This window comes from Sciurus vulgaris (assembly GCF_902686455.1).
Source record: "Sciurus vulgaris genome assembly, chromosome: 4".
Lineage (NCBI taxonomy): Eukaryota > Metazoa > Chordata > Mammalia > Rodentia > Sciuridae > Sciurus > Sciurus vulgaris.
The window spans coordinates 176,969,174-176,996,804 of record NC_136464.1 but is presented as its reverse complement, the minus strand read 5'-3'; the positions used below and the strand labels follow the sequence as shown (position 1 = coordinate 176,996,804).

The 27,631-nt window shown below is 44.4% G+C and overlaps 1 protein-coding gene across 5 annotated transcripts in view; it reads left to right on the top strand.

The window, feature by feature from the left end:
* The window catches only part of NALCN (sodium leak channel, non-selective), a 307,654-nt gene extending 282,432 nt beyond the window's left edge, over window positions 1-25,222 (top strand). For all 5 annotated transcript variants that reach the window (XM_079138603.1, XM_079138602.1, XM_079138605.1 and 2 more), the window contains 14 exons: window positions 4,129-4,222; window positions 4,725-4,831; window positions 5,030-5,104; window positions 5,828-5,947; window positions 8,839-8,907; window positions 10,110-10,258; window positions 11,638-11,731; window positions 12,984-13,116; window positions 13,804-13,919; window positions 15,806-15,963; window positions 19,022-19,172; window positions 20,501-20,650; window positions 22,056-22,173; window positions 24,639-25,222. In XM_079138603.1, the coding sequence (XP_078994729.1) occupies window positions 4,129-4,222; window positions 4,725-4,831; window positions 5,030-5,104; window positions 5,828-5,947; window positions 8,839-8,907; window positions 10,110-10,258; window positions 11,638-11,731; window positions 12,984-13,116; window positions 13,804-13,919; window positions 15,806-15,963; window positions 19,022-19,172; window positions 20,501-20,650; window positions 22,056-22,173; window positions 24,639-24,832 (1,728 nt within the window). In that variant the 3' untranslated portion in view covers window positions 24,833-25,222. The remainder of the gene's footprint in view (window positions 1-4,128; window positions 4,223-4,724; window positions 4,832-5,029; window positions 5,105-5,827; window positions 5,948-8,838; window positions 8,908-10,109; window positions 10,259-11,637; window positions 11,732-12,983; window positions 13,117-13,803; window positions 13,920-15,805; window positions 15,964-19,021; window positions 19,173-20,500; window positions 20,651-22,055; window positions 22,174-24,638) is intronic.
* Window positions 25,223-27,631: the final 2,409 nt, after the last annotated feature.

The following is a 27,631-nucleotide window of genomic DNA, read 5'->3' as shown; positions in this document are numbered from 1 at the left end:
AATTCAGTGTAGACGGAACAACACAAGATATACATTCACTGAAAACAAATGTATAATTAATGCAAGTCTCAAACTTGAGAAATTGAGAAATGGGAGTATGCAAGCAGAATTATCAGGCAGATCACTTCCACCACTGCTCTTTGAGCTCTGAAAGAAGCGGGAGGTAGCCGCCTTCTGGAGAGTGCTGTGTCAGGCCAAATGGGAGCTGAGGGAGAGGGGAATTTTAGAAGAAATCATTTTACTGGACATTACAAACTTGTGTAGTCACCTCGAGATAGAAATTTCTAATTTACGCGAATCTTTTCTGCAAGATTTTCAGACGGTAGCACCTAAGTGGTTATTTAACAGCATTTAACTCATTTATTATTCAGTCATTCACCAGATTTATTTGAGCTTTTGTATTGGGTTGTAGACGCTGCTGGGCACTGAAGACCTAGCAACCTAAAATGAATTGAAAACACAGAGAAATTTCCACCTTCATGGAGCACACATCTTAACAGTCACATGGAAGGTACATAAATAGGTTCTGAACAGAGAGCCAGAAATGGGGACATGACAAGCTTTGGGGGCAATATTTTCAGAGTTTGGAATTTATGCAAAAATAGATCTTCCCTAGAAAATGGTAGTGCCTTTACAAAGCTCTGAGTGTATTCCAGTAATATGCTTTTATTTCTTATTTCCATACATTGAGCCATGCATTTAATACACTTATTTGACAATAATAAACTTTCATAGATTCTTATATATTAATGGCCAGATGATACCTCCCTGTTTGTTATTCTTGTGGATGTCTTTGAAATTTCACTTTTCCAAAATCAGTTGTTTTTATCAACAAAGGAATAATACTAAAGTCTATGGTTGTCTAGAGAACAAGCATTTGCTTGCAATTAATGAGAAAAGTGGTTCAGCAATGCCAGTATCAGAAAAAAAAAAAAAAAACACTTAAATACTATGATCAGGAATAAGAGGGATAATTAAATAATGACTAATTATCAGAAAGATACAGAACTCTTGCATCTCAAAACGTATAAAGCAAAAAGCTAACCACGTTATAAAAAGAAGCTGGCAAATCCAAAAGCATAACAAAAGATATTAACATAGTTCTCTAGGAAACTCATAAAGCAGACAAAGGACATATGAGGTTTGACACAATTAAAAATAGTTTACTTGATGGAAATAAAAAGAACCTTGACCCCCAAAATTTGAGAATATACATTATTTTCAAATACAAAATAGAACCTTTAGAAGTCCAATTACCCATAAGTACCAAAGAACAGATAATGTGTAGTATATATTCTCTGTAGCAACAACAAAAAAATCATAAAAACAAAACCCTCACAAATTGGAACTACTAGGACAATATCCCAATGTCTTTATGAGTTAAAAAATAAATCACAGTAGAAAATTATGAAATATTTAGAAATAAATTACTTTAAATACCTAAAAACATGCAAGGGCCAGGAGTGGTGGCCCATACCTTCATAGATAGGGAAGCTGAGGCAGGAGGATCGCAAGTTCAAAGCCAGCCTCAGCAACTTAGTGAGACCCTCTCTGAAAATAAAAAATAAAAAAGGACTGAGGATGTGGCTCGGTGTTTAAGTAGCCCTGTATTCAGTCCCTGCTACAAAAAATCAATAAATAAAACACACAAGGTAGAGGTAAATCAGTAAAGAGAAAGTTATCACGTTAAGTGTGTACATTAGAGAAAAAGTCAGAGTTTAAATATTCATATGTCAAGTATCTGAATCAACAAATTATAGTAATTCAAGGTGAAATCAAAGAGATTAGGAGAAATAAGGTCACAAAGATTATAACAGAAATTAATGATATAAAAACTTCAATAGTTTCTATGAAGTCCAAGAATACAAAAACTTGTTCATGAAGAAAATTAAGTCAGAAAGCCTCCAAGAAGGTTGAGCAAGAACCAAAACATGGAGAAGGAAAGTGAGCAAACCACAGGAATGACAACAAGGGAGTGCTGGTACAGTGATCGAGGGTCACCCCTATACGGAACTGAAGCCATGCCACCAATCAGCCTAGGGGCAGGGGACCAGCAATCCTCATGCTGGGGGCTCCCACTGCTTCTACGTAAGAAGCTACCCTGAGCTCTCCACCCCACGGAACCCTCTAAAATAATTTCAGAAAAATTAAAGATCTAGGTAAGAAAAGCAAATTTTGAACCATTTTTAATCCATGTAAACATTTATATTTGACCCTGGCATAGTTGTTTTTTTTTTTTTGACAATAGCCACAAAGTAAGAGCTATCAAGAAAAAAAATTATAAATTGGATTACATTAAAATTAAAAAGTTCTGAATGACAAAAGACACTATCAGCAAAATAAAATGCAAACTGAGACTGAGAAAATACTGTATTTACACCTCACATAACTGACTAAGAGATCCATAATATGTAAAGAATATATTTGGATTATTTATGATGTATAACTAGGTTAGTCAACTTTTTTTGCTCTGATCAAAATACCCAGCAGAACAAATTAGAGGGGGAAATGTTTATTTTGGCTTGTGGTTTCAGAGGCTTAGTCTATGGTAGGCTAGTTCCACCGCCCTGGGCCTGAGGTGAGAGAGAAATCATGGCAGAAGGGCTTGGTGGAGAAGTACTGTTCCATTCATGTCAGTCAGGAGGCAGAGCGTGAGGTGGAGGAGAAGGGGCTGAAGCAGAACCAACCCTTCCAGGACACAACCCCAGTGACCCACCTCCTCCAGCCATGCCCCTCCTGCCGATGGTTACCACCCTGTCAAACTAGGATGAACTGATTAGATTGGGACTCTCACCAATCATTTCACCTCTGAATATTCCTGCATTAACACAGGAGCTCTTGGGGGACACTTCATATCCAAACTGTCAACATAATATACAAAGAATTACTATAAAACATTAGAAATAATAAAATACAAAAATTAATAAAGAATATGAATGGACAATTCACACAGGAAGATGAAAGAATCACAATTTATATACAAAAAATGTTTCATCTCATTAGTATTAAAACCAAATTAGATGTATTTTATATCCATCAAAATGACCAAATTAAAATTTCTAATAATGTCAAATATTGGCAAGAATATAAGGAAATGAGAGCAAATCTATTGCTGATGAGAAAGGATTTGGGGCTATTCCTCTTTGAATAACAACTTGAAATATCTGATTAATGTGATAATGCTTCAATTCCCAAATACCAGCAATTCTTTTAGACATTTACAATGCCAACACTCACAGTGAATCAGTACCTATGTGTTATCTGTAGCATTGATTATAGTGTCCATAAACCTACAATGAATAACTTCTGATATATTCATGCAGGGGACCACTATATGACCAGTTAAAAATGAACCAATTAGATCTAAGAATCTAGTTGTATGGAAACTATACAATAAACGAAGATAAAGGTAAACTGCATAAATATGCACGCATATTGATTTTAAATTTTAAAATGAATACATACACAAAAGCCCAAAATTCTGAAAGCCTTGTGAAGAGGTGGACCCTGGAAGGACCATCATTTAGCTCTAGGAAGAAAGCGAAGATGGACATGAGGTTGGGTATTTTTCCCCCAGTTTCTTAAATTATACCTCTGCTGTGTGTATAACAATACTGTTCATGTGTGTTTTAATCAAATATTCTATATGTAATACAGAATATCTGTTTCCACAGCACTGATTTTTTAAAGAAGCAAATTCTGTGGTTTCATCTCTTAAAAATTGTTCTGCAATTGCACATATCAGGATGTTTAAAAAAAAAAAATACCCTTAACTAGAAGCAGCAGCGTTGGCAAACTGGAATTTTGCCCCTGTGAAATGAAACTAACCAATATTGATTAGTGTCCCTTTTTTCAAAATGTAACCTTGTAGAAAACCTTCATAAAAGTTTCCCAGACTCGAACATTACCCGTCAAAGGTAATGACTGAAGGCTGCTGGTTACTCTCTGAAGGACTCGGCCATCCTTTGGGGCCTGTTCTCAAGGCAGACTGAGAATTCTGTTTCTCTAACCACCTTGGTACTTGAAGAATATCTTTATTGTAAGCCCCCGCGCCGGCCCTGTTTGTAAAACCACCCCATCAGCGACGTTCTTTCCCTTTTCCTTTGGCTGCTTTCTTTGTTTGTCAAGGGGACGGCTCTGCTGACGGTAGATCAGAGAAGATGGGAAGATCTCAAGAGCAGACTGAAGATCGCGCAGCCGCTTCATCTCCCACCTCGCCCGGGTATCAAAGATGCTCTGATTTTTCATGTTGGGCGCTAGTGTTCATGATTCCCCAGGAGTCTCAGATTTAAATTAAAATAATAATTGTGAGGCCACTGGGAGGTTGTGCATAAGTTAATACAGAAACAGGCTCCAAACTACTGAGCTCTCTAAGGCTATTAAAATCAACCACCCAAAGGCTGTGCTTCAGTGTTCTCAGAATAAGCCTTAATGAAAAATGATTTTTAAATAAAATATATTTGTGCTTGCCTTTAAAAAGTATGAGTGAAGTGTATTAAACTGACAGAAATTGAATGATGTGCTTCTCCTTCCAATACGGACCGTGTCATGCACTGTCATTTTAAGTACTGGGAGCCAGCCGTTCCTGCAAACCGCTTCACAGTAGGTTGAACGGGAGGTAGGGGGATGTGATGGGTTTTAAAGTGAGCATAAAAGAAGACAAAAGCAAGAAGGTAAATGTGACCCCCGTCTAAGGGGCCCTTTCCTAAACCTTTCTTTTCCAGATAATGATGGTTTTAGAGCTAAAATGTACGACATAACCCAGCACCCGTTTTTTAAGCGGACAATTGCATTACTTGTTCTGGCCCAATCCGTGCTGCTGTCTGTCAAGGTACTTGGGTTCACTTTGAGGTGGGAGGGAATTCCGTATTCACTGGAACATCCAGGGATGTCACAGCTGCCACAGCCATGTGCTGTCTCTGCCTTTTAGTAAAACATTAAGCTTCACAGTCGTGTCAAAATGGGCAGCCGAGGGAGGACTCAGCATCCAGTGGATGTGGCAATGACCTGTGTGCTCTTCCTGTTGCAGTGGGACGTCGAGGACCCTGTGACCGTCCCTTTGGCAACAATGTCAGTTGTGTTCACCTTCATCTTTGTGCTAGAGGTAACAGTAACGAGTCAGCTGGGTCCAGGAGGAGCCCTGTGCAGTTCTAAAGTAAACCAGTGTGCCCCTTTGATGGCGCTGACCTTTGGCTCTATGTCCCATCGCCTTTGAAGGGGACAGCGGGGCTGGTGGCTGGGGGAGCGTGGTCTTGGGGTATCTTCTCTTCTGGCTGTTCCGCTTAGCTTGAACCAAGACTTCTCTGCAGAGTCCCAGTCTCTCTCCCTGCAGAAACACTGCTCTTGTTCGTTGGGTCTGGATGTTTGTCTGACCAGCTTCATGAGCTCAACTATGTAGAGCTAACCACACAAGCCACTGTAATCCAAGGCTTCAAATTACAGTGTGGTGGCAAAGCAAACACTGGGCCCAACCAGGGTTATTTTAACACGTGGTCCATACACGATGGCTTTCCAGTGCCATCTATGGTCTTGAAAGCCAGGCAGGTTTTCATGCACCCTGCACTGGCTGATGCTTTTAAAAATCTATAGTCTTTTACTTGAGAAAGAAAAATGTCCTGCTATCCGAACGAATCACCAAACAAGGAGAAAAGAGCGTGGAGAATATAGATTTGTAAGCTACTTAGCTTTAAAAGTAAAAATGTATATCTTAGTAATTGACTTTTAGTTTACTAAATCTTTAAAAGATGTAACGTGACTCAAGTGACTAGATTTAAATTGGGGCTGAAACACTCACCCTGTGCTTATTCTTCTTGCTGTTTTTCTCCAGGTTACTATGAAGATCATAGCCATGTCACCTGCAGGCTTCTGGCAAAGCAGAAGAAATCGATACGATCTCCTGGTGACATCCCTCGGGGTGGTGTGGGTGGTGCTTCACTTTGCGCTCCTGGTAGGTGCACTCTTAGGCTTTGAGCTGGTACTTCCAGGTCAGCTGAGGTCAGGCCCGTTTCCTGTCTCTCTTGGCTCCATGTCATCCACTCTCAGGTGTTAGGTTAACTGCCCTACAATCCAACTTTGGTCATGATCGGCCCTCAGATGTGCTTGCACACACAAACACACAGATGCATGTGCACACCCACCCACACTCTTCACATGGGCAGAACTCGGCCCCTCAAAGTCCTGGAGTGTGCAAGCCAGAAGGAAAGACCCGAAGGGACTCTTCATTGAACCCTTCATTTTACCAAAGGGTCCAGCAAAGGGAGGGAGCAAGGGAAACTGACCAGAAATTAAGAGACCTGTCCAAATTCACACAGCTGGTATTGGAAGCCTTGGACCCTGAATTCAGAGCCCAAGTGTGGCCTCCAAGCCACTCCGCTAGAAGCAACGTTTTGCATTATGATTCACAGGGACCTCCATGGCCGTACTCCCTCCCAGACAACTCGTTGCCATTTCTCTAAAGCACCCCATTCCCATGTCTACACCCAGGCCTCATTATTTGCTCAAAATGCTTTCACCTTTCATTCAGTCTGAGTTTCAGCTCAAAATCTACAGTTATGGGTATACTTGACCATGATCTGGAGCCATGTTGTCCAGTGGGAATAAAATGTGGGCACAGATGTCATTTAAATTTTTCTAGAAGAAAGTGAAAAGGAAACAGATGACTTGAGGTTAGTATCTTCTAACCTACTCAGATCCCATATACAAAATGTCATCGTTCAGCATGTAAGCAACATAGCAGCATCAATCAAACCAGTTACCTCCTGTTTCTTGGCATGAAGCCTTGACGGATTTTACCCTCATTTGAACTGTCTACATTTCCCATGTGTAATAGCCACATGGCTGGTTGTGCTCATATTAGGCAGCGCAGCTCTGGCAGGTCTGGATGTGTTAGCTCCCACCATTTCTAGGGTCCGTCCAGTTTTCTGTCTTTGGTGATCCTTTGTTCCTGACTCTGAACTGGGGGAGGGGTATGGCCTCACAATCCACTTATTCCATAAAGGCATTATGGAGATCACATGAGATCATATATGCAAGCCTTTTCAAACTGAAAAGACTGCACCAACCTATAAGGTGTTACTATAAATACCTTCAGGTTTTTTTTTTTTTTTTTTTTTGGTTTTCCTTGATCCCAACAGTAAGTAATATTATCAGTTGTCCCCATTCTCCCACCCTCTTTAATTTTAGGGGCATGCCAAGATAGACCCATAACACTTAGAACCCATTTACACATCAGGCAGGGCTTGCTTTAGTATGAAATCGCTGTGCTCATGAACACACTGAGTGTCCTCTTTTAAGCCTGGGAGTGCCTTGGGCATCAAGGACAACTTAAGTCTTCAGTCACCTGGATTTATTTTTTTCAAACAGTGGTTTTAAGCACACAAATGTGTCAGGCACTGTGCTAGGCTTAAGGAGAAGGTAATGAGTAAAACAATGTCAGTTGCTGTCCTTTAGACCTCATACCCTAGAAAGCTAGATAGTCACCGCATGCTCAGTGAGAGCCACATGCTCAGTGAGACTCACAGTGCTGCCTTGGTGGGAAGGACAGCCTGTGTTCCTGGGACAGCAGGGGTGGGGGCTTCTTTGGAGAGGTCCTGGAAGGCATCCTGAGGGAGCAGTGATCGGCTCCACCTGTAGGATGGAGAACATTTTAGGCAGCCATGCCTGTGATGGAGGGTGAAGGAGCTGGAGAAGGGGAGTCCATGTGTGCGGAGGTAGAAGGAGCTGCATGGTGAGGTGGGGTGGTCCAGGTGAGAAAGCACCAGTCGTCCTCCTAGAAGCTGCTGGTGGTCATTAATTTGAGAACAAAAGGAAGACATACCTACAGTGGACCCTGAGCTAGCATGGAAGGAAGAGGCAGCCAGGCCCATGGGTTTTCTTGCTCTAGACAGATGTGTAGCTAAAAGATTGTCAGTCCCCCAAAAATGGAGTAGGCTCCCTAATCCCACGTGCCCTCAGAGAGGAAAATCTGAGCCACAAAGACCAACTTGCCTATTCTGCTTTTGTTCCTGTCCAGGAAACTCTGGCCCCATGAGAGTGCTCTCCCTCTGCCATATTTGGCAGTGGACTGCTGGGAAGGAAGGTGCAGTCCTTCTACACCATCCAAAAATGCCGTGTGCACATTCCTTGACGTGCGTCTCCCTGGGACTCTCACTGGACCCCCTTCCCAGGGGCCCATCTGTGACTGTTGTCACTTGGCTGGGCAGCCTCCTGGAGAACAGTCACGCTTTGGCACCAGCTGAATGTCAAGGTTGTTATTGCAGTGGCAGCCAGCGGGCTCTCAGCTCCTCAGACGCAGGTTTCTTAGTCATAAAGCAGAGTCATCTCCTGCTCTCCTCACAGCCTTGGAGGAAGAGCTGGGTGTGTTTCTGAGCTGGAGACTTCTCCAAGTCAGCTTGAACTGGTGAACGTGTGGCTGGTCTTCAGAGAGAAGAGTGTGCCTTCCGTCATCTTTCCAACATCAGTCTTCCCTCTTTGCTGGGCCCTTTATTTGATGTCACACTTGACTTCCTCATGTCGTAATTTACCCTGTGTTCCTCACACCCTGTCCTCCAAAGAGCCGGTCACTGTTTTACCTGCAATATATATTGAAATGTGAAACTCAGCTGAGCAAAACAGAACCCAAAGTTTCATTTGAGATTTGATGTTACATCTAATATTTATTCATGAGTTATGGTAATGACCTTTTCGGCACCTTTTTTCAGATAAATTTCTTATGAGAATTTTCATCTTCTATTAAACTAATTATTCAGTAGACTTCACAGAAGACTTAAAATGAAAAAACGGAGCTGTAACAAGATCTTTTGTGCAAACGCTGAGAGCTGTCTTCTGTTTCCACCTCAGAACGCCTATACCTACATGATGGGCGCGTGCGTGATTGTCTTCAGGTTTTTCTCCATCTGTGGAAAGCACGTGAGTAGGTCATGAAGAATCTAACAAGGGACAGGGCGCGGCTCTGTGGTAGCACACCCGCCGGCACATGCTAGACCTCCGTTCTTTCCCCAGCACCCCAGAGGGGAAAGAATATTCTAGCAAAAGTCACATAGGCCATGAACAACAAGGGGCCAGCCCGCTTCAGCCATCCTGGGTGATTAGGGCTGCAGTCAACAAACTATTAGAAATCACCAAGTCAGGATTAACAAACACTACGTATTAAATCAATAGCTTAATTATCTTGGGATGTCTCTTGCCATTTATGTCGTTTAATTTATTCTTCATACTTGCTAAGTAAACTCAATCATCAATTTAAAATATCAGCCATAAACACAAAAATCAATGGACATTAAAATGTGTCTATGTTTTTATTGTTTTTATTTTAAATGAAGTAACTTTACTGCAAAGAAAGCTAATATTTAATGACGGTTATGATTCCACCATTCTAGATTTCTTTATATTCTTTGCTCATGTCCGTGCGTACGTTCTATCTGTAAGTTTTCATTTTTAGAGATAGTTTTTTTTGCTACTAATATTATTTCATATATGCATTCCATAGATCCACATAATCAATATATTTAACATTTGATGGTTATTTAGTATTATACCACTATTTAGGTTTGCTTTTGTGAAAGCAAGTTGAGTCTACTTGCTCTAGATCGAAAACACACATAAGCCCTTAGAGAGAATAGGGGCTCAAGAGAAGAGAAAATGGAAGACAGGAAAGATTGTGTTGTTCCTTTTATTAACCTGGAGGAAGAAACTGAACAGGTTAAAATATGAATGGAATTCTCAGTGCCTGATGGTTTTTGAATAATGTTTAGATTTAATGTCCACTAAGAAGCCAGGAACCCAGCAGCTAGGGAGGCTGAGGCAGGAGAATCGCAAGTTCAAAGTCAAGTTAGCAACTTAGTGAGGCCCTAAGCAACTCAACAAGACCCTGTCTCTAAATAAAATATTTAAGAAGGGGCTGGGGATGTGGCTCCATGGTTAAGCACCCCTGGGTTCAATCCCTGATACCAAAAACTAAATAAATAAATAGTACCTACTAGGAAGCAACTGTCACATGATGCTCCTGAAAGTCACTCAGGAGCCAGCCTACTTCCTGTTGTTCTCTCAGGTCCCGCTTGGCTCCCGAATTAACTGCTCTCTCTTCCTTCTCTCCCCGGCCCCCATCCCAGGTGACTCTGAAGATGCTGCTCCTGACGGTGGTTGTCAGCATGTACAAGAGCTTCTTCATCATCGTGGGGATGTTCCTCCTGCTGCTGTGTTACGCTTTTGCTGGCGTGGTTCTCTTTGGTACCGTGAAATATGGAGAGAACATTAACAGGTTGGTTCCTATTTATCTTTCTATTTATTTATCAAGCAAACGTTTTTAGTAACAAAATCATGAATAGGGACTTTAGAGTACTTTGTCTATCAAAGACCTGGGGGGGAAGGGAAGGAAAGGAATCAGTTGGAAATTAAAATAAAATAGTAACCAGACTTTTTTTTTTTTTTTTTCTTTTTTTTTGCGGTGCTGGGGATTGAACCCAGGGCCTCGTGCTTGCGAGGCAAGCACTCTACCAACTGAGCTATATCCCCAGCCCATAGCAACCAGACTTAAATGACATTTTTCTGATTGAAAAAGGTATGCATGTTTAATTTAGAAATCTTATAAAATTCAAAATAAAAGAAATAAAAAAGAATCCATAATTCTACCAACATGCAGGATTGTTCTATCCATGCATTGCCAAAAAATTCTGTTTTGGATGAAACTATCTTAAGATGGTTTTCTTTTACAGCAAAATATGGCAAGTTAGAGCCCCCAAGATGGTTTTTATGTATTAAAAGTGTTTTCAAATGTTATCTTACACCATCCAAAGTTCCTTCATTCTTCTCTTCCCATGCCACCTGCCCCCATCTTGTCGTGCACTTATTAGATGGTGTGGAGGAAAAAGGGGTGGGACGGGGTGGGGAACAGAAAGATAGTAGAATGAGACAGACAGTAACACCCTATGTATATGTATGATTACATGAATGGTGTGAATCTACTTTGTGTACAACCATAGAAATGAAAAGTTGTACCCCATTTGTGTACAATGAATCAAAATGCAGTTTGTAAAAATAAAAAAGATTTTAATAAGAATAAATTAAATTAAATTAAATTAAATTAAATTAAGCTTATCTTAAATTTTATGAGAACATGTCATGTTTTTTTAAAGGTCCTTACACAGCAAAGTATATACAAACTTGCTTTTTTCTGGTAACATGGATTGAACCAAGGAGTGCTTAACCACTGAGCCCCAGCCCCAGCCCTTTTTATTTTTTATGTTGAGACAGCGTCTCATCAAGTTACTCAGGGCCTCGATAAGTTGCTGAGGTTGGCTTTGAATTTGTAGTCCTCCTGAGCTGCTGGGATCACAGGCGTGCACCATTGTGCTCGGCACAAATATGCTCTTTTGAAGAAATTGTTATTTGAAAACATTGGTTCTCCCTTTTTATACCATAGTCCAAGTGAAAGAAGAATTCACTTGTAGTAGCTAAAGCTGCTCACTCAGTCATTCTAGATGAATGGCAATAAACCAGTAGTCGCTCTATTCAGATGGCTACACTTGCAGCAAGTATAAATGGCAAACAGGGTATAACCTGTTTTGGTGGTGACAAACCATACTACTTCATGAAAAAACACACTATTCACATCCTGTTGTTGTTGTTTTCCTAAATTAGGCACGCGAACTTTTCTTCAGCTGGCAAAGCTATTACTGTATTATTCCGAATTGTCACCGGTGAAGACTGGAACAAAATCATGCATGACTGTATGGTAAATATCCCCTCACCCTTCTCAGAGCCTGTCTTTAGAATCAGCATGACACCTTTGGCAATGCAATATTGCTGGTATGGTCCTTGTTAAGACCTTGTATAATTCTACATATTCTGGCCTTTTGGTCCATAAATTATATTTTTATGCATTAATTAATGTAAATACAGGGAGAAATAGTCAACTGAACTTGAACTTGTAGTTCTAGTCAACAAATATACTTATGTGAGCACTGTCCTTTCCCTCATACTTTTAACATCTTGGCAGTCAAAGATGAGCACCACTTCTTTAAGATGGTGCATCAACAGATATTGAAAGCATTGAGCCCCTAGTTCATCTGGGTACCATGCTAGGTGCTGGGTCTTCACCAAGTCCAGGGTGTCTTCAAGCAGCTGACGCCACAGGCTCTGGCCCCTCTTCCTTTGGTATTCTGCCTCATCTGGGATAGTTGTCCATCACCCTCAGGTCTCAGTTGATGCCTCGGTTTCTTGAGGTATTCTGCACTTACTGTGGTGTATGATCTTACAACACTATTTCTCCATTGCAGCAAGTATCACAGCTCTAGTGAGTTATTGGCTTGCGTTATTTAATTTCACTCCCCTCTCGTCTTCCAGATCCATGCTGTCCTATAGAAATTTCTGCAATGGTAGAAATCTGTGCTGTCCCATTTAGGAAACCATTAGCAATATGTGGCTGCTAAGCGATTAAAATGGGACTAGTGTAACCTAGAAATTGAACTTTACATTCAATTTTATTTAATGTAAATTAGCACAAATTTATTCACATTACCCCATGGAGCTGGTGGCCCTTATGTTGCACATTCCATACAGACTGTCAGGCACATCCAGGGACAGAGCTTACATCTTTCTTACTAGTCTATCTCCAACATTTGACCCAAGTCTAGCACAGAATAAGAGCTACAGAACTTCTTGCATGAATAATGGAGACAGAATTTTCCAAATCAAACATCATCCAAGGCAGAATTGAATAAATTCTAAATAAAAATACCAAGAGAATGCTGTAGGAATATAGAAGAAAGAGCTGAAAGACACCAGGACAGTTTCTCAGGGCTGTTGGCACTTTAATGGACCCCTAAAGATGATAACCTGAATCTTGTGCTATCCCATAATACTCCTTGTGCAACATGAATGTGAACTTGCTATAGCCAGTCCACCTTCCTAGGTCTTAACCCACTTCTCCAGTCAGCAGAAATTGGTGTCCTTCTGTCCCCTCACTCTCCTCCCTCTCCCCGCAGGTCCAGCCCCCCTTTTGCACTCCAGATGAGTTCACCTACTGGGCGACGGACTGTGGGAATTATGCAGGAGCACTTATGTACTTCTGCTCATTTTATGTCATCATCGCCTACATCATGCTAAATCTGCTCGTAGGTAGGTTATGTCCATTGAGTATTTTTCATCTACTTCAACTCAGGGACTTACATAATTAGGTACAATTTACAAGTAATTATCCTGGATTGCTTGGGGTGGGTGTTTCATGGCATTAATTATAATTTGTTGCCTCTCAATCCAGAAGCTGGAAAGGCCTTTCAAAAGCATGCAAATGACAGTTGATTGCAATTTCAGGAATTGGACTATTTATTATGATCACTAATTTCAAAAGAACTCTCCCCATGGATTGAGTTGAACAAATATCAGGAACCTAAATATAAGGCAACCTTCATGGACTTGAAATACCATATTTTTGTTTTTGAAAATACATGTCGTTCACCTAGTTGTGGGGCCACCCAGACACCAACATGGCCTTTAAGAAGGCCCTGGAACTCTCAACTAAGAGTGACAGCCAGCTGGCTCAAAGGTCCACATGAACAGAAGTGTGTTTATACCCAGGACCCTTGTGTTTTGGAAAGGCAAGAGCTGGATAAATAGCTCAGTCCTGGTGTAAAACATGCCAACTTGGAAAACCTTACTAAAAGCACTTTCAAATTTTGGCTTTATTATGTGGGTGGTGAAATTCATTATTTAGAATAGTTGTTTGACTTTTCTTAAAAATGACACATTGGTGTCATGGTCTAACTTCTGAATTTTTCTTTTTTTTTTTTTTATTTTATTTTTTAGCCATAATAGTAGAGAACTTCTCCTTGTTTTATTCCACCGAGGAGGACCAGCTACTAAGTTACAATGATCTTCGCCACTTTCAAATCATATGGAATATGGTGGATGATAAAAGGGAGGTAGGAGAGTGGGTTGTGGCTTCAGGTCCCGCCCCACAGAGACCCGCTGCTGCATCTCAGATGTTTAAGTCATCTTATGGTTGGCAGTTGACATGTGTTGAATTCTGAATGGCCACTGGCAGTTTGCAGAAAGCTGTCCTTGACAATTCAGCCCAATATGCCAGGAGGCAAGAGGGACAGAAGAGTCCCTCCTTATGCCCTTTCCAAGCAGGGACTCCTCTTTAAACTTTCAGGAAGTTGGCAAGGAGAGGATGCCAGAGAGCCCCTGGAGGAATCAGCCTGGGCTCAGGGCAGGAGAAGGAGCGGCACTGAAACCAGCAAAAGCACAATATATTACAGATTCACAGTCTCCTCGACCCCCAGCCACCATCCTGATTAAAAATACAAAGGAGTTACAAGTGGAATCCAGAAGTGTTATTCTGAGCTACTTCTGAGTTATTATGTGACTGTTTTAACCATAAAACTTAGACAAAATTTCAGCATTAGCCAAAGCAGCAGCAGGTTCTTCCTCCTCCTCCTCCTCTTCTTCCTCCTCCTCTTGGATTGAGTGGAACAAATATTCTTCTTTCCTTCTTCCTCCTCCTGCTTCTCTTTGCTTTTCTGTACTCAGGCACAGACCTAGGCACTGAAGCCCCTGCACTTACAGAGATTATTTTCTCCTAGGGAAAAGAAAAGAAGAAAAGGTGAGCTAAATTAGTATTCCTAGTATAGGTTGAGCATCCCTAGTCCCAAAATCCAAACAAATGAACTATGTGTTTAGAGTTGGGTCTAATCCCCTAAAGAGCTCATTACACAGATTGTGCTGATATTTCCAAATCTGAAAAAAAAAATCCAAAATTTGAAACCCTTCTGGTATCAAGTATTTTGGATAAGTGATACTCAACCTGTATTATTTCATGAAGTCATAATGGCATAGTGGCAGAGCCAGGGCAGATAACTTAGCAGGAAGGTCATGCAGGCCCATCTGAGGAGCTAAAGTCTGACCTCTGAAAACCAAGAGATAGGAAAATCTGAGGAAGATACAAAAATAGTTTCAGAAGAGTCAATGGAGAGTACAATGACCAATGAGCTGGAGCAGGCAAGTTCTGGGCTCCAGCCCCTTGGGGTTTTCTCCCACGATAGTGACAGGTGCACCTGGCCCAGTTCTTTTGTCTCACTGCCTCCTCTCATACCTCCATGACAGCTGGTCACCTACAGAGGCCTGCTTTCATCCAATGCACTTAGGGGAGACCACACCCCCATTCACACTGAGATGCCACTGACTGACAGGAAGCCATGAGTTGCCTGTGTTCCTCCAAAGACAGAGCTGGGTTTGGTGCAGTAGGGCGTGGAGCCTAGAAGGTAGCCATCCTTTTTAGAGTCTCGGGGTCCAGATCTGTTCTGACCCAGAAGGAGGACGAGCTGGGAGCTCGATTGTCTTGAATGTAGGTGTTCTCAGCATGGAGAAGCCCTGATTTCAATGCAAGAACAGCTTTTAATAAATGTTAGCAAGTTCACAGCATCTCCATCATGCATGTGTGCACTGCCCACTGTTCGGTGGGAGTGCATTACTGGGTGTGTGACGTGGGGCAGGGCTGGCTGAGTCACGAGTTCGAGGTGTTGGCTGCAGGAGGAGGAGGTGTGCTCCCCACCCTCCCAGCTGCGGGGATCCTGCAGAGCAGGAGAAGCCCCGGCGGAAGCTCCTGCTCAGCCTTTCATCCCCTGCCCTCCTCAGTGCCCCTACTGCCTCCAAGCCTCCAAGGAGGCCCACAGCCTTCTTCCTGCCTGGTGGTAATTATGCCACACTTTGAGGAATAGCTCCCGTCTCTGGCTTGTTGCTGTGAAGAGACCCCATGGACCCCCCAGGGTCTGCCAATGACTCACCAGCACCGTGCTCTGCCACCCAGGGTGTGATCCCCACATTCCGCGTGAAGTTCCTGCTGCGGCTGCTGCGCGGGAGGCTGGAGGTGGACCTTGACAAGGACAAGCTCCTGTTTAAGCACATGTGCTACGAGATGGAGCGGCTGCACAACGGCGGTGACGTCACTTTCCACGACGTCCTGAGGTACCGAGCGGGTTTCAGGGTGCAGGGTTACCGCGCTGAGCCGAGTCCAGAGACCCAGCTGTGACTCTCAGGGGGCTTGTGAATACGATGACCAAGGACGTACAAAGCCTGAAATGCCACATTGCCATGGTTATAAAGTAGGGTGACACTTCACAGGTGTGAAGTGTGCCTTACGCAGGAGGGGTGCGAAGCTATGGCCTGACAACCCAGAAGGGACGGGGAAGGGACCTGGGGGAGCACAGTCCCACCCTTCACTCTGCAGCGAGGGAGCTGTCCTGAAAGTTACAGGCTTGCTCAGGGTCCCTGGCTCTGTAGCACAGCTGGGGCTAGAATCCAATCTTCTCGCTCCCAAGGTCACATGCTCCTGGCCTGCTCCACAGTGGGTGCCCCGGCTGGTCGCACACTGCCCCTGGCATTTAACCAGCGCCTAGTCAAAGGGTCAAACTGAGATTCTGCCTTTCCTGCTCACTCTCTGAGAGGTCCTGTTGGTTTCCTGGGGCTCTTGTAACAATGCACCATCAACCAAGTAGCTTAAAACATACGGTTTATTGTCTCATGGTTCTGGAGGCTGAAAGTCTGAGATCAAGCTGTTGGCAGGACTGGCGGGGGGAATCTGTTCCAGAACCCTCTCTGAGCTTCTGGTGGCTTCCTGCCAAGTTTTATCTTGTAGAGGCAGCACCCCAGTCTCTGCCTTCACCTTCATATGGTGTTCTGTGTGTGTGTGTGTGTGTGTGTGTGTGTCCTTTTATAAGGACACTAGTCATATTGGATTAAGGGCTCAGCCTGCTCTAGTATGACCTCGTCTTAGCTCAGTGCATCTGCTGCGACCTCTTTGCAAGAGGTGCTAAGGGTTAGTACCTCATGTGGTACTAGGTGTTAGGGCCCCAACATACCTATTTTGGGGAGAAACCTTCAAGCCATAATAGTTTCTTAAACAGGATACCATAAAGAAAAATTCAGAAGTCTACAGCTTGCGAGGGAAAGCAAGTGTTTTTATTTTCAACACTCACTCCCTGAAATACAGCATCTCCTCCATGAACGAAGGTCACATGCTCCTGTGAACCACAGTGGCATTACCAATGTCTGCGTCTCTGTCATCAGTAGAAATTATAGATATTTTCAGGTCATGTTATGACTACCTTGGCTGGCTTCTTAAAATATCATTCATGATTACCCATCCTTCTAATTTACAGTAGTCATTTGACCTCAGCTAGGATTTACTATTTAATGGAAAAATAAAGACAGATTGATGCTACTATACCACCACCTTTGTAAAGAAACTAATTGGAGAAATGTATTTTAGTATAGGTGGTTTCTTTGTAATAATGTGTTTGGCTAGCCGTCACTATGTAGGTCACGTTGCAAGTACCTGACAGGTTAAGTGAGTATGGTGTCACAAATTTGGGAAGCTCCTGGGTATACACTGTGGCTAGTAGATTAAAACAGATCAGATCAGAACCGGAAAGACCTGGGGAATGTTCTCTCCATTTTACCACTCACTAGTCATATCTTCCAGGAACAAGCTAAAAAGGCTTAAAAAAGGGGGATAGAAAATATGTGTGAATAACAGGCTGTCATCTCTCTCAGAATGTTACTTAGTCTTTCCTACTACTGACAAATTGTTCTTAGGTCGAACGTGAAGCACATAGACATACTGTTGTCACTAATATCAGCATTCGACCTCTGTTAGTCAGTTTTCCATGGCTGTGACAAAATACCTGACCTAAGTTGAAGGAGAAAGATTTATTTTGGCTCATGGTTTCAGAGGTTTCAGTCAGACTTCATTGCTTTGGGCCTAAGGTGAGGCAGTGGAGGTAAGATGTCCATTCAGCTCAGAGCAGCCAAGAAGAAGAGACAGACAGACAGACACAAGGGGGCTGGGAAAATAACTTCCGGGTCTCATCCCCAGTGACCTACTTCCTCCAACCATCTACCTCCTGCCTTCAGCTTCCACCACCTCCCAGCAATCCATTCAGCTATCAGTGAATTAACCCACTGATGAGGTCAGAGCCCTCATGAGCTAATTGCTTCCCCAAAGCCCCACCTGTGAACACTGTTGCACTGGCGACCAAGCCTTCAACACATGAGCTCTGGGACTATCCCAGATCCAAACTATAGCACAGCCTCTTTGGAATAAAAAGGTACATCTAAGGACAAGGGACCATATAGAACCAACAGTGCTGGTGCCCTTCCCTGTTCCTCGAGCCCAGTGTGTGACACAGTCAGTGCTGAGATTCTCCGTCCATCCTCCATGGTGGGAAGAGACTTGGCAAAGAATGGAGGACCAATGACCCTGTGCTTGGGAGAACTCCATTCTGTGATTTGGGCTTCAGTAGTGGCCCGAGCTCACAGCAGGGCACCGAGTGAGACCCTGGTTACACTGTGATGCCCCAGAGCCTGTTGCATGGCAGGGCTGTGTCCTCCTTGGGTCACGGACCCCTCGGTCCTGGTGCTGTGGTTGGCTTCTTGCCCTCGGGCCCCAATGCAACACATCACCATGTGGGTCTCACTTACTACTCCTGGGCTCATCGAGCCGAGGCCTACATGGGGGTGAATATTGCCCTGCTGTGTATCCTCTAAAATCCATAAGGAAGATACAGAGGGATGTATGAGATGATAACGAGGGGAATGGCGTGGGGGTGTGCGTGAAGCCCAGCCCAGCGTATTGACCAGCTCTGGTGGTGCTAACTGTGAAGGAGGTATGGAGAGCCGGCTTCCTGCAGAATATGTTCTGGATCTGTACTGACACAGCTGGGAAGCCAGGTCACCACCTATCCTGGTCTTTGTTGTACAAGCTCTTAGATGGCACTTGGCATTTTAACTCACAGCATCACTCAGCAAGGAGGGTACCATAACCGTCCTCTTTTAGAGACAGAGGAAGGGAGATGCAGAAGTGACATGACCGGCCCACGCCTCCCAGCTGTCAAGGGGTGGCATCCGACACAACCCCTGTGGGCTTGGCCATGTGCGCTCTGCACACTTCTGTCAGATCTGCAGACGTCAGAGAGCCCGAACCCCAGAGGAACCAACCAGGGCTGCTCTTGTGCCTCCCCCACAGCATGCTTTCCTACCGCTCTGTGGACATCCGGAAGAGCCTGCAGCTGGAGGAACTCCTGGCGCGGGAGCAGCTGGAGTACACCATCGAGGAGGAGGTGGCCAAGCAGACCATCCGCATGTGGCTGAAGAAGTGTCTGAAGCGCATCCGGGCTGTGAGTGAGCCTCAGCTCCGGGTTGGGGCCCCAGAGAAGGAGGGTTCAGAGGAAGAGCCCCACGAGTCACAGGCACAGAACCTCCTGTGACGTGCCATTACACCACTCACAGCGGCCAGACGCTGCTGCAAACCTTGACTCCAGTCCAAGTTCAGCCTCGTACCCGTCAGTGGTCCCTAACACGTTTCGAATGAATCCCATTTTCCTCATATAACATGAACACTTAAATAGCAATTTGTAGATATTAAAATATTTATAAACTCAACTGCACAAAACTCCAGAAATACCCACTGAGACTGAGTTTACAAAACTACTTTTAAATTGCTGCTAACAATTCCGACATACCATTGATGATGTTGGTCTGTGAAGACCACCTCTCACGGGATTTCACTGATCTGCTTGCAGCTGCCCAAACTATAAGCTTATGAGAGTCTCTGACTCATAAATGAATGAACATATACTGTGTTGGCATACGCTATCTAAGTTTTTGGTTTGGGTTTTGTTTTTTTCTTTTTTCATATGAGTTTGTGGCTATAGGGATTGAACCTAGGGCTGCTCTACCACTGATTCATTTTTTATTTTGAGACAGGGTCTTGCTAAGTGTCCAAGTCTGGCCTCAAACTTGTGTGATCCTCTTGCCTCAGACTCCTAAATTGCTGGGATTTCAGGCATGCGCCACACCTGGCCATATAAGACTTTTTAAAAATCCTGCTCGTCAGAACAATATCGACTGCAGAAACATGCCTGTCTGTTGGAGGAGGAAAGGTCCTCAGGGAAAAGAAATCATGAGCTCCTCTGGCGAGGACAACTGCCCTCTGCAGCTCAGGCACAGCTGGCCAGGGCTGTGAGAGGCAGGGAGTCCTGGCCTCAGTGTGGGCCAAGACAGACTGGCCTGCAGATCGCCTCCTGGCTGGGCCTGCGAAATCCAGAACCCAAACAGGGGCAGGGGTTTCCTCGCCCACCCAAGTGCTCAGCTGCTTACACCTTGCAGGAAAGGGAGAGCTGGCATCAGTTCAGTGAGTACAGAATAAAACCAAAAGGGACAAAGTGGAGCACAAAGGAGACGTAGGCTGGTATCAATGAACGGAACCAAGTTGATTGTCATGCAAATGAAAAAGGAAAGCCAAGCAGGCCCTGGACTCGAAGCCCTCTTTTCTACTAGTCTAGTCTAACTGATCATTGAAGCCACTTTGTGGTTGGGAGCTTCCTAGGAGGTTACCAACCCTACGGATCTCTGGAGAGGGGAGGAGACAGTGTGACTGGCATGGGGTGGGGCAGGGGACCCTGGGCTCATTGCTCCATTACTGAGGCAGCAGTGTCTTCCATAGAAACAGCAGCAGTCCTGCAGCATCATCCACAGCCTGAGAGAGAGCCAGCAGCAAGAGCTGAGCCGCTTCCTGAACCCTCCCAGCATCGAGACCACCCAGCCAAGTGAGGACGCCAATGCCAACAGCCAGGATCGTAACATGCCACCCAAGGTAGGGCCTGTGCGTGCAGATGATGCTTGTGACTTCGCCATTGGGGATTCTGTGGTGGTTAGTTCCAAAGGTTCTTTTATGTCTGATGGGTTAGTCAGCTTTCTATCACTGTGACAAAATACCTGAAATAATCAACTTAGAAGGAGTAAAGGTTTATTTTGGCTCAGAGGTTTGGAGATTGTAGCCCAGGGGCAGTTGGCTCTAACCCTTTGGGCAGGACCTCCTGGTGCAGTATGTAGAGTTTGGGCAGCCAGGAAAGAAAGAGAAAGAGAGGGCAGGGTCCCGATTCCCTCCAGTGATTTGGCCCCCAGGACCTGACTGCCCTCCATGAGGCCCCACCTCCTAGAGGTTCTGCCATCTCTGGATAGTGCCACAGGCTGGGGACCACTTCAACCCAAGACCTTTGGGGGAAAGTCAAGACCTGAACTACACCATGGAGATACTAAAGAATACTAACACCCAGAATTGAATAATGCTGAGGTTTTCCCTTTGTTTTCTGGGTTTTGTTTTTCTTTTGCTAAAGGGTTAGTAGCATATTTGGGGCTGAATTTGAACCTGGAGAGATCGCTGCCTAGCCTAGGGGAGAAGGTTTCCGTGAGGCTCCAGCCTGAAGCTTTCCTGCCCCTCCTTAAGCCGAGGACATTCACAGTCTCGTCTGTGTAAATGTTTGCACGTGACTTTCAACCGCCTTCACTAATCAGACTCATTGAAGATTTGTTCTTCTGAGCCAGGCATCTGAGAAGCACACGCCATTAGGAAGATGGCTGGAGGAGTTTCTTGACTAAAACACAGGATGTCTTCATTTCTAAACTCAAATCTACACATCTATAAAACATCACAGGCATCATCAACATCCTGAAAGCCCTGTCTGTGCATGAGAGGCAGCTGGCAGGGGCTTCCTGCTCCTTTACAAGGTCAAAGTTGTGATTTGCAGTTAACCATGTGGAGCCCGTCCAGCCTTCTGCACAGAGACCCCCAGCTTGTGGTGTGTAGCAGCACAGTCACGGGCCAAGGTCTTTCCTGAAGTCTGCAGCCCCAGCGCCTAGCAGAAGGCTCCAGAGACCCTCTCTCACCCTAGCTGTTTCTTGTGGATTTCATATCGTTGGCTCCCTGATATATTTCAAAACAACGACAAGGTCCAAAGTTTCCCAACTCACAGAGATGATAAACCCCTGAGCAGATAGAAATGCTGATTACCCTGATTCACCACCACACACTGTACACATGGGCTGAATTAAAACAAGGTCCCACATATTCGTACAAATGTCATCAATCAAAAATGTTCTTAAAAAGAAGAGCCATAACTTCCTTTTGTACCCCATAACTAGGCATGAGTATTAGGTGCCAAGTGAAAATATGCTGTAAGAAAGAAGAGTCATGCCTGCTGAATTCTTCTCCCACACAGACAAGCAGCCAGCAGCAGCTCCTGAGCCCCACGCTGTCAGATAGAGGAGGAAGTCGGCAGGACGCATCCGAGACTGAGAAGCCCCAGAGGAAGGTCGGGCAGTGGTGTCGGCCCTCTGGTACGTACATCAGTCCTTCCACCACCTGTGGGGGCCTTTGGGTCTTGAATTCCAAAATACAGGTCTGTATTAGTCATCTCTCTGTGACTATAGCCAATAACTGAGATAATCAACTTAAAAAGAGGAGAAGCATATTCCGCCTCCGTTTTGGAGGTTTAGTTCCGTGGCTAGTTGGCCTGTTGCTCTGGGGGCTGTAGCGAGGCCCTGCATCGTGGTAGGAGCATACATAGTGGGGGAAGTCACGTGCCCCATCCCGGCCAAGAAGCAAAGAGGAAGTGGGAAGGGCTGGTGCTGTGGCTCAGCGGTGGAGCACTTAGCTATAGCCCTGGGTTTAATCCCCAGCACTGAAGAGGAGAGAGAAAGAATGAAGGAAAAGAGAGAGAGAGAGATTGTGTTACACAGTCTCCTCCCAGCGCACACTCCCAATTACCTAAGTCTCCCCCTGGGCCCCACCCTTAAGTGTTCCACCACCTTTCAATAGCACCAACCTGGGGAACCAAGCCTTTAGCACAGGGGCCTTTGTGGAACATTCCAGATCCAAACTATAGCAAGGTCTGTGCCTGATTATTTTCAAACAGTGAAACCATGAAAAATGCATCCCCTTATTCAAAATGTCTTCTCAAAATAGCTTCTCTAAATGTAAGTCTCTTAGCTGTCACTTTCACTGCCAGGGCTGAGAAGGCAGCGCCTGTTCACAGCACAGGGTGTGTGGTAGCCAAGACCCAGAGAGGAAGGAGGACGGGTGTCCAAGGGCTTCCTGCATGTGCTCAAGGCATCACACAGAGGGGAAAGTTCACTTTCTCTAAGAGGGAATGGGCAGATGTGATCATCAGTAAATGCCACGAAATTCTCCAAACAGACCCAGGCCCTGCTCTACCTCAGCTTCTACGAGGTAGCTGTGCAGCTCACTGTCTCCATGCCATCTGCTATGCCTCAACAGTAACAGTAATAATGCCAATCGCAACACTACGCAGTGTCCGTCACTATTCTGGGTGTGTTCCTTAGGTCCCCTCATTGAATCTTACGATTCTATTATTTTCAAACATTTCACTGATTAAGTGAAAGACTTTTCTTTTAAAGAAATGTGGGTCTCTGGAAAGCCAGGATAACCGATTAAGGGCATGGCTGTCAGAGAGCTCTGCTACGCACAGCCGAGTGTCCTCTGCACGTGGTTCTCACTTTAGAGAACTGAGCCCAGTAAAGTGGGGCTTCCCCCTGCCCTTTAACTGTGCCCCGTTTCAGCCCAGTCCAGGTGAGAAGGTGCATGCTGTAGGGAAGTCCTCTCAGCATATGTATTCCACCGAGCTGTGGCAGATGTTCAGTGGCTCTTCATCAAAGCCACCGCCAAGGACAGTGTCCTTTCTCATATCCAGGAGTTTGTTATTTGGGGATCAGAGGTGACCTAGCTGTTCAAGGAAAGGCCAGGACATGCAAAGCCTAAAATCACAGACTAAGTAGTTTCCACTTCATCCTCCAGGCAGTGAGTTGCCAGAAAAGACCTCTGAGCCAGATGTGACCCTCGATCTGTGCTTATGGAGGTCCATATGGCAGCAGTCCAGAGTGAATTGTCCCAGGCAGCACCCAGGGGCAGGTTGCAAGCGGGAGGGTGTTCCTTTAGTCTGGATGTGGTGTGATAGGGCAGGGACCATGCTGGAGGCCCCGGGCACTTTAGGAAGATGTTGGAGAGAAGCTCTGGGGGAGATGCACCTTCTCCCATATTCACTTCAGGGTCAAAGTTCCTGCAATGGTCTGTGCCCACGTGACCCCAAAGCCAAATGGCGATGAAAATGCCCCTTGGGACCTGCTGAGTTTGTGGAGTCAAGGAGGAAGGATAAGAGCGTCTTCAGGGGCACCGGCGATGCACCGATGTCGTGCTGTGCACTGAAGTCATCCATACCGCCTGTTAGAGTCTTCACAACCGTGCAAAGGGAGCATTCACATTCTCTTCTTTTACAAAGGAGGAAACCGCTGGAGGCGCGCACTTGCCCAGGGCTGCACAGCTCCAGGTTATAGAATGGGACCCGAGGCAGTGACTCTAGGGACCCTAAGTGACATCTCTCTCTGCTCACCCTCACCACATCACTCTTTACCATCCACTACACTGTCCTTTCTTTTCCTTTTTTTTCTTTACATGCATATGCTAATGAACACCAGCTCACACATTTCTGTGACACTCCTGTTTACCCAGATTGGAACACTTCGTGATTTTCTGGTTTTCATAATCATCTCCAAGTAAAGGGGCAAGCAGCATATTTTTCCAAGTGCTATTATTAGTTGTCCATGAATACAACATAAAAATAGAGTATAAAGAATCAAATGCTGAAAAAATTTCTTCCTCAACATCTGGGGTAGGAGTTGGGAGCCAGAAGCATCGCAGATGGGAATGTGGAGGTGTTCCAGGAAGGGGAAGGGCTGCTGTAAGAAGCCACACCAGGTTGCTCACGGGACCCTTGCTCATTCCACAGACCCCAGTCTACCAAGCCAGCCACCACCCGCCATCACCTTCCCATGCGGAGAGAGGATAAAAATGAAATCCGTGGTGTGCAAGATGAATCCCGTGACAGATGCGGCCTCCTGCGGCTCTGAGGTGAAGAAGTGGTGGACAAGGCAGCTGACCGTGGAGAGCGACGAGAGCGGAGATGACCTTCTGGATGTCTAGGTGGAAAGTATACAGAAGGAGCTCCAGCGGGGAAGACTGCTTTCTAATATTTTCATTTATTGTCCAGTGAGCAGCCCATTATTGATAAATAATTTAATCCCAACTGGGTGGAAGATGTTTTCAGTTGGATTTTGTCCTGCCACAGGAAGGCATAAAGATCCCTAGGTCGAAGTTGTGTCTGATGGATTATTACCATATATCCAAGAAAAATTGGGGTCGGGGGTATAACTCAGTGGTAGAACACTTGCCTAGCATTCATGATGCCTTGGGCTAGATCCCCAGCACCACAAAAAGATTTAAAAAAAAAAAAAGAAAATTTGTATAATGACAGTATTGATAATATTAGAAACTATACCAACAACAGATGTAGATATTTAAAAATGTCACATATTGTCTCTGTAAACTAAGGTGTATATTCATGTGTGCTCTTGTGCATCATTATTACCCTCCAAGAGTGCTAAGCCCACCGTGGCCAGTGTGTATGCTACAGGAGTCTCAGCTTTCCTTCACATTCTTTGCATTTCCGCTAGAAGTACTTCTCTTGGGAGAATTTCCTATCAATGATTGATCTGAAAAGGTCAGCACCGAGCTCATGCCTAAATGACAGTAGTTTCACAAACTACAGATTCTGAATTTTAAAAAGAATCTTCTTTCTCTCGTGTTTTTTTTTTTTTAAATATGCACAATATATTTGGAGGTCAGAAAAAAATTTGACTTATGTCTTCAGTTACTCTAAGATATTGTTGTCTGTTTCCAACAGACAAAGACTGCATGTGCAGATCCCAGACAAAGAAAGTGACCCTGATGCTAAGTGGTTTAAAACAAACCTGTAGATACATCATTTGAGGGATATGGGGATACAGAAACACCACGTTTCTTAAAAAGCCCTGAGGAACTGAGTTTAGCAAAAACGATGAAACTTTGCAACTCTGCTTATTAAGAAATGTTTGTGTGCATAACATTAACATTGGCTTCACTTCTCTGTTTAGTCATCAATCAACAGGAACATTATGGTTTGATCCCAACACATCATTACTAAGATACATTCTGAGTCCCCTGCTACCCAAACCTCCATAATAATAGTGCCCTGCAAAATCTTACTCAGAATCCCCAGTGTTGCTACCCCACGAATTAATTGCATTTTTGTTCACCCATCCATGGTCCATATCCTCTGGGAAAACAAGAAATGCAAAATGAGTACGAAGTGCTGTTGGGTTCTTGCACTGAGTCAACCAAGTAGACGTCAAGTGCGTCCTTGATATCACTATTGATTAGAGATTTGCTGTTTAAATAGATTTCAGACTGATTATCCAAGAATTCTTTCACTCCCATGTTGCTTTATGATATCTTTTCCACTCTTTAACACTTCATCTAGCCAGATATCACATTCCTTCTGAATCACAAATGTGACATTGTAGTGACAGGATATTGTTTATATGGTTAATTGTGCCCGTGAGGTAATGGGTGGCTAAGTCAGTCACAGGGATTTTATTTGGTTTTATGTTCATTTGGCGTTTACTTTTTGTACATAAAGAGATAAAATAAATATTGAATTTGTAAAAGAATTTACACTAAATTGATCTTTTTTAAACCCTTTCCTTGTGTGTAGTGGGGAGTACTTGGTAGCTGGCACTTTAAACACCCTGTATTGAATATTCAGCCCATAATTGGTTGGCAAAAACTCTGCCCCAATATTCATTTCAGCTCAATTCCCTGAGCCAGAATGTCCCTTTTATGTTTGTGCTGATAAGGTTGAGTGGGTTCCAAGGGCCTTCCAAACCCATGGTGAAGTCTAGAAGGCAGGACCCAGGCTAGGGCTCGGGTCTGTACTAGTGCTAGATTAAAAACAAGGGCTTTTTCCTTGGTTCATCACACTTGAGTGATACAGCTTCATTCTCACAAAACTGCCAAGCCTTCCTGCAACGTCTGTAATTGATGTTCAGGAGAACATCGCTCGTTGTGCAGAGAAGCGAGGGCAGAATGGCCATGCACTTAAAGCCACTGCACCTTCCATGCTCAGTTACAGGAGGCCGCAACATACTTCCTCAGGGCCTGGCCTCTGCTAATTTCCCGAAGCAGGCAGAGCAGACAGCAAGCCAGAGAAGATAGGGGCCACCCTCTTTTAAATTTTACCCCTCCAAATGTGAACATATGAATAACCCAATGATGCAGATAGGAGAACTTAGGCCATAGTGTTCCCTGGTCCTTAGGGAAGCCAACCACTGATACCAGTCCTGTCATCTTGCCACCCATTGCCTTTAATTAAGGAAGTGTCAGCTCTAAGGGCACCAAAAAGCCTAAGGGATGGAATGCTTGATGCCGAGCCCCCAAGAGAAAGAGACCACACACAAAGTGCCCATATGGCAGTTCAAGGGGGCTCAAAGGAAAGGGAGGTATACAATGACTGGGCCGGTACCACTCACTCTGTTCTTAGTGGTGGATCCAGACCAATGCCCATCAGCAGTGACTGGCTGTTTGTGCCCTGCACGTGCTGAATAAGTAAGGGCACGTAGAAGAAAAGCCACTATTCAATGCCTTGCACAAAAGCAGTTTCCAAGGCAGTTGAATGATGTGTTTGCCTGTTTCTTCAATGTATTAAAGACCACTGTAGATTGTGGTCTTTAATACATTGTCTTGCAATGGCACTCTTTCTCAAACAAACTCTTTCAAAGGATCCCAAAGCTCTAACTGAACAAAAGCAGAATTGCCTAGTGGAAGCTGGGGTGAAGATGAGAACCCCATTCACATGGCTTCTTCTCACTACCATTATGAATTGTGTCCCCCAAAGATAGAGGGAAG